The sequence below is a fragment of the Sinocyclocheilus rhinocerous genome, unplaced genomic scaffold, assembly GCF_001515625.1.
Source record: "Sinocyclocheilus rhinocerous isolate Xijiao unplaced genomic scaffold, SAMN03320098_v1.1 scaffold666, whole genome shotgun sequence".
Lineage (NCBI taxonomy): Eukaryota > Metazoa > Chordata > Actinopteri > Cypriniformes > Cyprinidae > Sinocyclocheilus > Sinocyclocheilus rhinocerous.
The window spans coordinates 337198-352798 of NW_015661984.1; the positions used below are offsets into that span (position 1 = coordinate 337198).

Here is a 15601-nt window from a genome sequence, read left to right on the forward strand (position 1 = left end):
AAATTGAAATATTAAAACAAGCCCCAAATCAAATAAATAAGTAACACAAATAAAAGAAATCTCTTCATATAAACAAACTTAAGGCTTTGTCTGTGCTCTTTCCTTTTTAAATTAGAGGCAACCACTGCATTCTTGATCCAAACAAAGATGCTGCATACATGCAACATGAGCAGTTTTTAATCTAAATTGGATTGTATAATTTCGAAATTTGAAGCAAAAACATAATGGTTTGACTTCAGTTTTGTGAAACTATAAATAAAAATATCTGCATGAAACAGCAAAGCTGAATGAGATGCAGATTCACTCTCTGCCAGCAGGTGGTGCTTAGAGCGTTTGCTTGGTTTCCGCTGTAAACAAAGCAGCTCTGCACTTATGAACTTTAATATGCATTATACAGAGGCAAGATTAAAAGAAAAAATACCATCTAAACTTTTCTAAAGACAGTAAGTTCCCCTCAGACATACATTCATATAAACTCCTACACCTAAATGAATCGCGATTTGTTTAGCATCTCAACCGATTTGAATCGTCACATATTTGAATCGTTTTTCAACAGGCTCGCGGTTAATCGTTACATCCCTATTTGGTTTTATTCTTAGGATTTTCAGTTGATCTCTATTAAAGCGTGATTATTTTGTGGATAAATGGGTCTGTCTGGATCAGAAAATGTTTTTGCACATTTATTTCATGTTCATATTAATGCACAAAATCAAATATTACATTCATGAAATGAACATTTTGTTCAACTAAGAGTACATTTTATGAACCATGCAGACACTTTCAATTATAAGAAAAAAAATCTGAATTGTGAGATGTTAAAAGGCCTGAATCATGAGATATAAAACTCAAAAATTGCAATATACAAACGCAGGATTGTAAGACAAAGTCAGAATTACGTGATGAAAAGTCACAATTACCTGTTTTATTCCGAGGTTTAAACCAGGCTAGTGTCCTTGAAAAAAGTTTGTCTATAAAAGCAATATTCTCTTTAGAACAGCATCTGTAGAATCTGTGTGTGCGAGAACTGAACTTACATGGTCTCTCCTGTTTTTGCAACATGCGATAGAAACTGATCCAAAATGGGGCAGGTTTCCTTTTCTCCTTTCTTCTCGAAATCTACAGTGAACAACAAAGTAAAATAATAATGCTTCTTGTAGAAATACTTTGATTCTATTGCATATTCTGTTTAACATTACTGATATCTTACTTTATTTTTTATTGCTTACAGTGTGCATTCATGCTATGGCAATTTTGTATGAAGAATACCAATGGAGCACTTTGGTGCCTGAATTGAAGAATTCACAATATGATCATGGAGGAAAACTGGATTATGGATATGTCAAAATATTTGTATACAATCTAATATCTTGAGTTTATAAACAATGTCAGCATCAATGATCTATGACAGTTTCAATGCATCACTCAGTCAGCAACTTTGGCTCTTCTGTAGTTATTATATAATCCACTCACACTTTTCTACAAAGTTATGCCACACAAACAAGCGCCCGAGAAACTTTTTTATGCTGACTATGCAGCTACGTTAATGCAAGTAAGAAGTTTCTGACAGTAACGTTAAATAAACGACTAAGCTCGTGTATTGAGTGCTCACATAGTAACAGCAGTGTAGCTCAGAGCTAACCGGCTTTCTATCTGTTGCTGGGTTGCAGAGCACTTTATCAACTTCCGACCAGGTACATCAACAAAATCAACTCAAACACATTTTCTGTGTACTGCTGAGAACCAATCGATATCGATTACTCGTGATATTTAATGGTTTCCCCCGCTGGATCAACACCTAGCATCGGCTGCTAGTTTGAGTTCCTAGCTTAGCTTACAAGCTAACGAATTTACCAAACCTTTTCTGTTAACCGTTATTGGTCAGATGGTGCCTGCGGTACCTCTAAATGCTCCCATAAGTGTGTCGATTTCCATTGTGGTGGTATGTTTGCTACTCTCTGGTCTCTCTGAGTCCAGCTGGAAACAGAAAGATGGCAACAGCGACACGGAGAAAACAGCAGCAAATCTTTAATATGGCGCCGGTGACGTCACTACCGGCCTGGCTGTTGCTGCTGCGCATGCGCCGGGTCTCCGTGTTGATGAAAACTCTTCATCCTGCATAGAGGAGCAAGAAACAATCGCGATTGTTTATATATCAATCTGTAACCTTTGTGCTTCTATCTACTAAAAAAAAGAAAGAAAGAAAGAAAGAAAAAAGTTGAAGGTAAAATTACAAGTGGAACTTGTAACATGTATGTATACTGATATTTAGTTGTTTAGGCAGAGGCAGTGATTTTTCAATCCAGAAAACGCATAAAAAACAGTTCTGGTTGGTTCTGATGCTTTATGTCTTTCTTATGGGGTTGCATTGAAATAGCACTTATCAATACTATGTAATGAAGAACAGCACTAAAGAATAGCAGAATAATAACAAAGGAATTTTAGAACTCAGAACTTAATTATAGGAAAATGAAGAGCAGGGTTGTAAACATGAACGGATATGTAATTCAATGAAATGGAATAAGTTTAAATATGTCTGAATATATTTGCAAGACACTGTAAATTAAAAGCTAACCAGAGGGAAGCAGTGTATGCACGAAGAATGAAGTTTTAATGTTAATTATTCTCCTCTCTCCTTTATTTTATTATTCTCCTCTCAGTTATTGCTAACCTTCATTTAAAGTCTTTCTATAATTTGTTCCTTTGTGATTCCACAAATAGAGCTTATACATATATTAAGTGTCATTAAACTTGCGTGTCTTTTTTAAAACTGTAACGTTAAATAAGATCTGAATTATCTAAGGGCTACGATAAAGTGTGTGTGTGTGTGTGTGTGTGTGCTTGCCTGATTTGGGGATTTTTCAGTTTTTCTTGTGTTTCAGTGGAAGCAAGAACATCTGACCTTTTGTGCAAAGGAGTCACAAGATCAATGTCACAAAGTTACTCGTTTGATATATGTTTTTTCAGTTTATGTCAAAACCTTTCTTTTCCCTTTTTTCAGAGATGTTTTCAACTTCTGTAAAACTTCTGTTTATTTTCATGATTTAATTAGATTTCATTTTCAGTGTAGTGTCTCGACTTATTTCGACGTATCCTATGAAGCATGCCATCATTTATTTATTTATTGTTGCTATATTTTTCACAGGTTACAGTGAAGGTATGCCATTTGCAGTGGTTACAGTTTCAAACAAACACATTTATGTATAAAACATTTAGACTTTTAAACGTGCGCGAGTTGTGATTGGCTCAGGACGAGGTCACGTGACGGAGCGACGCCTCGCGCTGCGGCGGTCAGCGAGTGCAAGTGTGCGATAACAGCAGCAGTGGCTCTGTCTGGAGCTCACACTGTACATTACAGAAGCCCCCTCCTCTGGAAGACGGTGTTTCTCCCATTATGGGCGACAAGAAAAGCCCATCCAGGTATAGAAACATCTCATTCGCTCTGTCTTTTCATAAAGCATCTTGCGCGTTTGTGTACACTGTCGAATAGCCACGTAATGCGGTTGAAGTCTACTTATTTTTCCTGGTCGGATTTAACGGAAAAAAGCGCAGCCATGGCGGACACGGAGCCTTGCCTGACTCCCGGTATCCAACTTTAGACAAAGAGAATTTAGGAAACGCCTCCTCTCTTCTTTTATCTTCGCCTTTTTTCAACAGATAAAGCCAGTTTACCCTTTAGGCATGCAAAATCGTCAGATTGCGAGTGTAATAGTGTGGTTGTGGAGGACGGGCGTCTGAATACAGCACGTAGAATTAGTGCACATGATGACATTTGCACTAATTAGGGTGCAGCATGCTATTTAAATACCCTAACCAATTCTCCCTTTAAATCTTGTAGGCCAAAAAGACAAGCCAAGCCCTCTGCAGACAACGGATTTTGGGACTGTAGCGTCTGCACCTTCAAAAACAGTGCAGAGGCATTCAAATGCAGTATATGTGATGTGCGGAAAGGTACATCTACAAGGTAAAGTGACACTGCAGCTTATAAGAGGGAGCTATGCATTCATAGCCGTCATAAACACAATGCACATGCATGCAGTGAAGATGTCAACATTGATATTTTGTCTTGTTGCTCTGGATTGTGTCTTTGTCCATACTGACGTCATGTGATTCCTGTAGAATTTCAATGACACACTAGGACAAGGCGGCAGGATCCGGCTGCTGTGGAGGTGTCCTGGTCTGTGCGCAGGGCCCCATTATGTGATCCTATAGGAAATGGGAAACTGCAAGAGCTTTAACACATCTCAGATTTGCTAGTGCAGCGTTGTTGTTTTGTTATGCACGCTGTGCTGTTTGTTCAGTGCTGTGCAAAATATGAAACACATGGCTTGATGTATTGCTGTGGTCACTAATGCACTGATGTTATCTTATTGATGATGTTATGTGCTAGAATTTAGGGTATTATTGGCGCCTATGGCATGCAGCCATAGTCTCTGAAAAGATAAGTGGATTAGATGAGGGGGTCTGTCTGTCAAATTAAAGATATATATAGGCCAATGGTGAAAAAGAATGCATTTTTTGTAGTAGATATTCAGTATGTTCATAGTTGTTTTGCAAAAGCACAGCACAGATGGTAGTGTATAATTATTTTAGCTGTTTAAGATTTCCCAAAAGTGGATTATGGGATACAGCAGGGATATTTCTGACACAATTCTAGGTCACTAATCAAATAAGCAAAGCAAATTTGTGTCATTGAACTCCGTACAAAATATCAGATGTTTCCACCAAACATCAGATGCTTTTTGAGGAATTTTGAAATGCCTTTTTTTAATTTTTTTTTATTAAACTTAAAATTTTTATACTTGATATTTTTGTTAAATTGTGAAAATTAAAAAAAATTAAATAAAAATCACCGGTGGTCTCAGACGTTTGGACTCCAGTGTATATGCAAAGTGTTTCATCTTTCTTTTTATTTCCAAACGGTTTGCTCTTAAAATTGACATCATGAAAGAAACCCCATATCCTTTTGCTCCATTACCTGTTTTCAACCAAATATTCTAGTGGGATGAATGTGGCGAGTGCTCACTGGCTTTATCGCAGGTGTTCATATCTCTGCCAAAGTGACAGTCTTTTCATGTATTGTGTACGGCGTGAAGTACGCAGACATCTCCTCTCGGCGTAAATTGCATGCTTGAATGTTGATTTTCTGGCTTTGTTAAAGCAACAGGATCAGTCCCTGCTCTCTCATAGAGAGGTTGTTTGATGAGGCCGGGTTTATTACGCCGTTCTGAGGTGTGCTTCTGCTGACTTGAGTGAGTGTCGTCTTTGTCTGGCCACTCTTACACACCAGAGTAGCAACAGCTGAGGGAATCAGCAGGGTGCCACACAGACAGACACACAAACAAACCGGCACAGAAACCCTTTCTCTGTCTCGCTTTTAAGCCATTCTCATGCTGTGAAGTGGACCACACGCTTATAAAAATGCAAAAAATGTCAAAGTAATTTTTCCACTTGTCAAAGAGGATTTTTGCATAACTCAAAACTGTGGTAATACTCCATAATCACAGTTAATTGGTGCAAAACAATGTAATGTTTCCAGACTAGGTGTTGTATGTAAGATTTGTGTTATGATGTTGCAGCATTAATTTGTATTTATTTAGCTAAATTATCTCCGTTTTGTTCTTTAATAAGATTAGGGGATGGTGATTATGTGCTGTCAGTATGAAGTTAAATCTGGAACAGGTAATGTAATTAGAACATCATTAGAGAGCCACCAATCAAAGACCTGAACTGTCAGCAGGGTGTTGTTAACTCGGATCCACATGTATTTACTGTGATTCTCCAACTGAAATTGACTCAGAGAGGTATGTTTTAAACCCAGAATACTCCCATTGCTCATAACCTTAAAGCATCTCTCAATGCTTTCTGCTGTGCCAGTATGAAAAAAAGTATTGAGGACATTGAGACATGAACTTCATGTGTTTGAATTATTGATAGACCAAATGTATCATCCGAGTAATTGCCATTTTGAAAGTATCTGCATTGGTCAATAAGCACAGCATTTTTCCAAACCTCCAGAAGTAGTTGTTCACCCTTGTATCAGTTCATATATAATGACAGCCTTTAAAAAGGGCCAATACACATTTTAAAATATTATAATAATACTCCATGTAATACACTACAGCCAAGTTAAAAGTTTGAGACGGGTAATTTTTTTTCATGTTTTTGAAAGTGGTCTTTTGTGCCTACCAAATGTATTTATGTGATCGTTTGCATTTATTTGATCAAAACAGTAAAAACAGTCATGTTTTGAAATACTATTACAATTTAAAATGGCTGTTTTCTATGGTAATATATTGCATATATTACATAAAATGTAATTGATTCCTGATGCAAGGCATCATTACTCCAGTCTTCAGTGTCACATGGTTTTTCAGAAATCTTTCTATAATTCCAATACATTCATTTGTGTAATTTCATAGTTTTGATAATATGTAATATAAACTTTACTATCAATATTAATATGGAAATTAGTTTTTATAAAGAATTAGTAAATGTGTCCTAAATGCACTGAGCATATATTAGGGCAAAAGCTGGCAAAGTGGGACACATAAGGTTTTGTGTTTAATATTTCTTTTCCATTTCAAAATCTTTACTATTTCAAATGGTGTTGTGTGAGGGTCGTTTGGCATCATATTTTAAAGAAGCATTTTTTGGTCATCTGTTGTCCTGCACTCCAAGGCCGTAACCTTATTTATTTATTTATTAGAAATAGAACAGTGAAGGAAATTCTAAGTCTAATTCTAGTTGGTAAGTAATCATTTTGAAATATTTGCAAATAATATTTTAAACAGATGCACTTTTATTTGTATGCCTAATGTGTCAAAATGTTTCATGTCTCATCATTTTCAGTTAGGAATTACATGAATCACATAAATTATACCATATTTTCACTTCAAAACAGCCATATTTCTGTCAGTCATTCAACATTTTTATAGTAAAACGGTTGTGAAATATTAAATGTTTTGCTACATCCATCTTATTCTGCTCTTACAATGCTTCGCACCTAATTTTGATTTGATTGGCCATCTTAATCATTTTGACATTGATGAGCTCTGTTAGACCCCCGAGGCAGACCAGCCTTTTAACTGTTTTTTTTTACTTTGTAACTTTTAAACCTTTGGTCGTCCTAACAACAAACAGAGCACTTTATATTGGAATTAGAATTTCAGAATTTTTTCTCATCCCCCTCAGGGTCTATGGTGGTTAAGGCTATATAAATTGACATCAGTATTGACAAAGCACTTGATTTCTGGTAACATTTTCTTTTCTAGAAAACCTAGGATAAACTCTCAACTCGTGGCACAGCAGGTCGCTCAACAGTACACCGCCCCACCTCCAGCCAAGAAAGAAAGAAGGGAAAGGACAGATAGAGACCTGCCTGACGACGACCACTTCGACATGGACAACTCCGACTCGGATAGGCTCAGCAGTCTCCACCCTGACTCCGACCATCCCGAGAGATTAGGTCTGGATGGAGGTCAGCTGGACCGTGGACATTCTCACAAGGAGCGGAGACAGGAGCGTGGTCTAGACAAACCGCAGTCGCTCCATACAGACAGGAGGCCTGAGATAGCAGGACTGACCCCAGACATGCTGCAGCAGCATCAGCACAACAGAGCAGACAGAGAGCACACGGACAGAGCAATGCTGGACAAACTTCAGCACATGGATAAAGATCATCCGCACACGGCAGGCTCTGGGATGCAGCCGGCAGAGAGGATGGGTGCAGAGAGAGAGGAACTCAAAAAAGGAAAAATAGAGAGAGCCATGATGGAGAAACACAAAGAGAGACCTAAAAGCCTCACGCCCAGTAAAAAACCCACTGCTAAGAAGATCAAGTGAGTGTTTTTATGCAGCCATGCTCTGCAAGTGGTCTTTTTCCTTTTAGACTGATCTAATCAGATATTGTTATTAGGGCTGTCAAAGTTAACAAGCACGTGCAATTAATTCATTATGCCAAATTCTGTTAATGCATGTATTTTTACTTTATAACAGTGGGGTTCTGGAATTAAAAATCCCATCAATTTTCTCCACAGGGGAACTGATTTTTAACAATTTATAAACCTATAAAGACAGACCAGCTGTGAGCTGCGTGCTTTTGTTGAAGCCATTAATCCACATTATTTCAACTTATTTTTTTAATGACGTTGGAAATTCTGGTGAAAAACTACGTTACCCATAATTGTTCAAATTAATCTTCACCAACCAGAGAATTAAAATGAGCAAGTCGTGTCAAAAATTACGTGAAGCACTGCAAATCACGTAATAGTTGGTATGCCCCCTTTGCCCTCTAACTACTTAAATATTTGCTATATGCAACATCTTAAAGTTAATCGTTTCTCCATTTTTAATTAGATTTTTATTTGCAATGCTTCATGGGATTGTAGTTCTTTACCTCATTAAAGCCATTAAGTACACAGTCTTGTACCTTTTGTCTTTTTGTAAGATTTTTTTTTATACTTAGTTTGTAATGTTTTGACTCACTTTGCAGCTGGTTGGTTTGGTTCATGGCTTAGAATTCTTAAACAAAAACATTTTTAATATCCCTATGAGAAAAATGAATGGGAAAAATAGTTCTGGAACCAAGGCCACTGTGAAGTAGATGGCCACTGTTGCACTCTATAAAGGTTTTATTCGGTTATTTCTATTCAGAGCTGATTATAAAACGGGAGCAGTTCAAGTATCACACACAAAAGTATTCATTTATTGGATAATTTATTATATTAATAACTCAACTGGTGATATTTCATTTGCTAATCTTCAATGAGAAATGCATGTTCCTCATTTCTAAATCGCTTTGGATAAAAGCTTCTGCTAAATGAATACATGTAAATGTTAAATAAAACACCAGTGGAGAATTGCTATAGAAATACATTTACACATGAATGATAAAGTGTGGGGAAAGTTGTATGGTAATAGTTACTAATGGCATATTGAATCAACATTTACAGGCCCAAACTCATTCAGAAAGGTCCAGCTGGGGAAAGTAACGGCATGAAGGCTGGCAAGTCTGTCACGAAGAATAACAAATCTATAATTTCACGGTAAGTTCAGATTTCTCCATTTTTAATTAGATTTTTATTTGCAATGCTTCATGGGATGGTAGTTCTTTACCTCATTAAAGCCATTAAGTACACAGTCTTGTACCTTTTGTCTTTTTGTAAGATTTTTTTTTATACTTAGTTTGTAATGTTTTGACTCACTTTGCAGCTGGTTGGTTTGGTTCATGGCTTAGAATTCTTAAACAAAAACATTTTTAATATCCCTATGAGAAAAATGAATGGGAAAAATAGTTCTGGAACCAAGGCCACTGTGAAGTAGATGGCCACTGTTGCACTCTATAAAGGTTTTATTCGGTTATTTCTATTCAGAGCTGATTATAAAACGGGAGCAGTTCAAGTATCACACACAAAAGTATTCATTTATTGGATAATTTATTATATTAATAACTCAACTGGTGATATTTCATTTGCTAATCTTCAATGAGAAATGCATGTTCCTCATTTCTAAATCGCTTTGGATAAAAGCTTCTGCTAAATGAATACATGTAAATGTTAAATAAAACACCAGTGGAGAATTGCTATAGAAATACATTTACACATGAATGATAAAGTGTGGGGAAAGTTGTATGGTAATAGTTACTAATGGCATATTGAATCAACATTTACAGGCCCAAACTCATTCAGAAAGGTCCAGCTGGGGAAAGTAACGGCATGAAGGCTGGCAAGTCTGTCACGAAGAATAACAAATCTATAATTTCACGGTAAGTTCAGAACTGATCTGCTCTTCAACAGTTCTTAAAGCCGGCATGAAATGGAAATTCACATGATCTATCTTCTAAATGCATCTTAATGAGCTTGTTGTGATTGATTAATTTTTTTCTGTAAAATGAGAGACTTCTCTCTGGTGGCGTATGCCGGACTTCTGCAAGCGTGCATTCAGATATTTCTCCATTCAGTCAACAATTAGAGGATAGAACCAAGTCCCCACCCTACATTTTTATTTTTTCGATAATCCATTACATTTGGATGTACATCACAATACGTACAAATATCTGTTGCCACTTATGTTACATTGTGATTTTAAGGCAGGATTTTACCTGCATTAGAGTATTCTTGATTCCTACTAAAGACTTCATATTCAATTTATACCGTTACTGCTTTGAGTTATGAAGAGGAAATCCATTGAGCGGCTAATAGTCTTTTTAGTTGCATAATCCATGGACTCTTTAACTTGCTGCAATGTAGACCGCTAAAACGGGATGATCATATTCAGAACTTTGTGCTGAATTAAGCATTTAAAGACACTCAGTAGTGTATTCCTAATGAAGTGAAAAGTACTTCTGACAAAAGCGTATGAAAGTATGCACTTACATAAGGTAAAGACTCATGTAGTCATATTAAGAGGCCTAGAAAAAACGGTTTCATTGTAAATAAGAGAGCCCACCACTTTTGGCTACAAAATCGTTTGCTTTTGCATGATGCTGCATCACACTTTGAAATGGCTGCCAGTGCTTTTTGGAAAGATAATTTTGCTGTCTTTATGTAGTTACAGCAGATACTACATCTGCAGCCAAAACAACCAAAAATTACTTGGCACACCTTTTAACGTTGCTAACTTGCTTTATATTTAAAAGGTTAGTTCACCCAAAAATGAACATTTTGTTATTAATTACTTCTCAAACCCACAAGACTTTTGTTCATCTTTAAAACACAAATAAGGATATTTTTGATGAATTCTGAGAGTTTTCTGTTCCTCCATTAAATGTTCATTCTAATGTGATGGTTCAAAACACATAAGAAAGACAAAAAAAAAAAGATCATTGCACATACATAAAACACATCAAGCATTTACAGAAACTCAACTGTACATGCAAGAACAAACCTGATTGGTTCTCACACATCAGTCAAGCACATTTGAGCTTCAGTTTACCATATTCCATGTGCTCTATGTATGTGTGTTAATCAGTGTTTTTATGTGAATCTTTTTGTACTTTATGATGTGTGAAAGTTTTGGTTGTATGAACTTTCAGTGGAGGGACATAAATCTCTCAGGTTTCATTAAAATATCATTATTTTGTGTATTGCAGATAAGGAATGTCTTACGGTTTTGGAACCATTTGTGTTATTTTGATATAATACAGTTTTTATTAATATTTTGAATCATTTTTTTTCTAAATAGTTCTTCAATTGTAGTTATTTTAGTATGTTAAATTAAAAGATATAAGAAGTGATTCCTTGGCAACCAGCTGAAATAATGTTTATAAAAAAAAAAAAAAAAAAAAAAAAAAAAAAAAAAAAAAAAAAAAAAAAAAAAAAAAAAAAAAAAAAAAAAAAAAAAAAAAAAAAAAAAAAAAAAAAAAAAAAAAAAAAAAAAAAAAAAAAAAAAAAAAAAAAGCGTATGAAAGTATGCACTTACATAAGGTAAAGACTCATGTAGTCATATTAAGAGGCCTAGAAAAAACGGTTTCATTGTAAATAAGAGAGCCCACCACTTTTGGCTACAAAATCGTTTGCTTTTGCATGATGCTGCATCACACTTTGAAATGGCTGCCAGTGCTTTTTGGAAAGATAATTTTGCTGTCTTTATGTAGTTACAGCAGATACTACATCTGCAGCCAAAACAACCAAAAATTACTTGGCACACCTTTTAACGTTGCTAACTTGCTTTATATTTAAAAGGTTAGTTCACCCAAAAATGAACATTTTATTATTAATTCTCAAACCCACAAGACTTTTGTTCATCTTTAAAACACAAATAAGGATATTTTTGATGAATTCTGAGAGTTTTCTGTTCCTCCATTAAATGTTCATTCTAATGTGATGGTTCAAAACACATAAGAAAGACAAAAAAAAAAAGATCATTGCACGTACATAAAACACATCAAGCATTTACAGAAACTCAACTGTACATGCAAGAACAAACCTGATTGGTTCTCACACATCAGTCAAGCACATTTGAGCTTCAGTTTACCATATTCCATGTGCTCTATGTATGTGTGTTAATCAGTGTTTTTATGTGAATCTTTTTGTACTTTATGATGTGTGAAAGTTTTGGTTGTATGAACTTTCAGTGGAGGGACATAAATCTCTCAGGTTTCATTAAAATATCATTATTTTGTGTATTGCAGATAAGGAATGTCTTACGGTTTTGGAACCATTTGTGTTATTTTGATATAATACAGTTTTTATTAATATTTTGAATCATTTTTTTTCTAAATAGTTCTTCAATTGTAGTTATTTTAGTATGTTAAATTAAAAGATATAAGAAGTGATTCCTTGGCAACCAGCTGAAATAATGTTTATAAAAAAAAAAAAAAAAAAAAAAAAAAAAAAAAAAAAAAAAAAAAAAAAAAAAAAAAAAAAAAAAAAAAAAAAAAAAAAAAAAAAAAAAAAAAAAAAAAAAAAAAAAAAAATATATATATATATAAAATGGTTTTCATTTTATTTTCATTAATAATATTAACACTGTTTGGAATGACATGAGGGTGAGTAACTGATGACAGTTTTCATTTTAGGGTGAACTATCCATTCAATAGTCTTTACGCAAATGAACGGTGCAGTAATAGTTGATGTGTAATTCCTTCTTTCTCCATTCCTCTTACACTTCAGACCTAAACTGAAGAACGTGGACAGGAGCTCGGCTCAGCAGCTCGCTATAACGGTGGGCAATGTGACTGTCATCATCACAGACTTTAAGGAGAAGACTCGCTCCTCCTCCACCTCCTCCTCCACTGTCACCTCCAGCGCTGGCTCTGAGCAGCAGCACCTGAGCTCCAGCTCAGAGAGCACGGACAAGGGGTCATCCCGCGCCTCCACCCCCAGAAGAGACCTTTCTTCCGGCCACAATGAGACCATGTGAAGGGGAAGAGATTCACACAGATTCCAGAGCTCCTACAGCCACACTCGTAACTGTACATGGAAGAGGGATCTTTCCAATCCATTCAGACAATGTCCATCTTGACACATCGGCAGAAGTGTACCTGTCGAAAACCCTCGTGGAGCACCTTGTAGATTGATGTGTTGATGTTCACGTGAGTCACTGTCAGGCCGAGACCCACTGTATATTCTGTGCCCTACTCCTTCCAGATATAATCTATGTTTGTGCACCACGGAAAGCAGCGCTCCCAAGTTTGCATTATTATTGCTCATTGTCATTAAATCGTGCAGACGGCTGTTTTGACTTTGTGTTTAGAACGTAGAATCTTTATGCTAAATGTACAGTATCTGAGCTCATTCCTCCATCTCTCAGACAGCTCTGAGTCACCGATCTGTTGCTGCGGCTGTTTGTAGAAAGCGAGTTCTCGACGATAAGATCCTGCTAGACCACCGTGAACGGGGAGATTTGTTCCCTTATTATGTCATATGACAAACTCTCATGTGTTTACATGGTGGAAGCACAAACTGTGATGATGTGAGTTTACAGTATTATAAATACAAGGCCAACTTTGAAATCCATACGGTGTACCATGTAGACATGTTTTGTGGTTCACAAGATGATAAGAGAGTATTTAGAATATTGTTCTTTATCTTGCTCTGTTTTTAGACTTTAAACCTTTGCATATTTCTTGTAAAATTATATCGAGATTCACAGTACTGTCTATTATTCAACTTCATGGCAACGAAAGGGTGGAGAGAGAAACCGGCAGTTGTTGGAGTATGAAGCAGCTTATCTATTTGTGAGATTTCATACAGTATATTTACGGTTTACCAAGATCTCTACTAAAGATTTGGAAAATACTCCCAATATAGCATTGTGTTGTAAAAATTGGCGGCTTCTCGCCCATAAGGACGATTTGCACAGGTTTACACATTGATTCTGACCTTTGTTAAAAATCTAGAAGCTAATAAAATACTTCTGAAACTCATTACGGTCTCAAAGCATCTTGGAGACTTTGATGTGATCATTTAGATTTTCTACAAGCAGTTTGTTCTTGTATAGTAACCAATGTATATTGTGTTCAAGTCGGTGTGAAGTGCAAATTCAGCCTCTGAATGCATGCTATTGTTATTATTGTGAACAAATCATCCATGCATATGTTTTTTTTTTTTGACCTCATGATGTTTACAATGTCATAACTGGAGCTTCCTTCTCTCTGGTGACGTATGCAGATCTTCTTCATTTAGTCCCGCCACTGCAAGCTCATGCTCAACTGCATCCACATATTTTGATAATCCGTTAAACTCATATACGTACTATATAGAAGTACATGTATGTACATTACTATATAGAAGAAGAGGTCTGTCGCTATTTCTGCTTCATCTTGACTTTAAAATGGGTGCATATAATCACAAGCTCTTTAACACGTTCATTAATTGTTTATTAGATATCCATTGAATCTACTACAATCTTGGCAAACCTTCCCGGTGTGATTTAGATAAGACATGTATTCTTCGATCAACATCTCTTGTTGTTCCATTAAATACTGGAACATCAATGAATTTTTGTAGGTCTCAATCCCAACCCCTAAACCCTTAAATCAGAGGGCAAACAAAGGATGTTGATACAGTAACGTGTCCTATCCACCCTCTGGTTTTAGCTGTGTTTTAGAACATAATAGCTGGTTTCTAGCTGGTCTGAACTCGTCATTAGTTGTTACCATGCTCCAAATATAAACTTTTTCTCCCTAATCTAATCATAATCTTATACTAAAATTAAAAACTAAAATAGTAATAAAAATTAAAAAGCAAATTCAAAATATAAAAAAACTATTATAATAAAATAGATAATATAAATTAGTTTTAGTAATTATGTGATTTTGTCTTTTTTACATATTTCTATTTAGCTTTATTTTAATGGTAGTAATTTATGCGCTTTTGCCATTTCTTACATATCTATTTAGCTTTAATTTATTTAAATTTTATTTTAGTAATTTTATGCACTTTTGGCATTTTAAGGTTTTTAATAGACTACATATTTCTATTTAATTTTAACTTCTTTTTTTAAATTTCAGTTTAACTTAAATTTCACTGCCAAGAAATCATTCACTGATTTTAGTTATTTTCAATTGTCACTTTTAAGTTTTTCATCTAATATTCATATTTTAAAGGGGTCATATGATGTTGCTAAAAAGAACATTATTTTGTGTATTAGGTGTAATGAAATGTTTATGCGGTTTAAGGTTCAAAAAATTATTTTCCACATAATGTACATTGTTGTTTCTCCTCTGTGCCCCGCCTTTCTGAAACGCGTAGATTTTTACAAAGCTCATCGGTCTGAAAAAGCGAGGTGTGCTGTGATTGGCCAGCTGAATCGCATCATATGACCCCTTTAATTTATTTTAGCTTTATTTCACGTTTTTGTTAACAATATCAACACGGGTTGACGCCGGTACAAAATGGTCTACCAGCAAACGCCAGCAAATGGACCAGCTAGAAAACAACTGTCAGTTTAAGATTGCTTTTTCACCAGCGGTTTGCCTGATTAAACTCTTAAACTTTTGAAATTAATACCACTTATTTTAAAATGCATCTGAATGCTTTTATTTTGAAGTGCGGCTGAGACAGGGGGCGTGGACAGAGGAGCTGAATACGCAGCGCCGGATGAAGCTCTATGAAGACTCTAAGCGGGTACAAGAATCAAGGGTGTTTGTATGTGGGTT

The 15601-nt window shown here is 35.6% G+C and overlaps 2 protein-coding genes across 2 annotated transcripts in view; one reads left to right on the forward strand and one right to left on the reverse strand.

Moving 5' to 3' along the window:
• The window catches only part of LOC107727015 (serine/threonine-protein phosphatase 4 regulatory subunit 2-A-like), a 9524-nt gene extending 7443 nt beyond the window's left edge, over window positions 1–2081 (reverse strand). Inside the window, exons 1-2 of the mRNA XM_016536756.1 lie at window positions 1899–2081; window positions 1035–1116 (exon numbers count right to left, since the gene is read on the reverse strand). Coding sequence (XP_016392242.1) covers window positions 1035–1116; window positions 1899–1932 — 116 coding nt within the window. The 5' untranslated portion in view covers window positions 1933–2081. The remainder of the gene's footprint in view (window positions 1–1034; window positions 1117–1898) is intronic.
• Window positions 2082–3203: 1122 nt separating this feature from the next.
• LOC107727016 (RING1 and YY1-binding protein A) lies at window positions 3204–13308 on the forward strand. The gene is made up of 5 exons (XM_016536758.1): window positions 3204–3417; window positions 3836–3961; window positions 7272–7838; window positions 8952–9044; window positions 12612–13308. The coding sequence occupies exons 1-5, from the start codon at window positions 3392–3394 to the stop codon at window positions 12859–12861; spliced, it is 1062 nt and encodes a 353-aa protein (XP_016392244.1). The 5' UTR covers window positions 3204–3391; the 3' UTR covers window positions 12862–13308.
• The last annotated feature ends 2293 nt before the right edge of the window (window positions 13309–15601 follow it).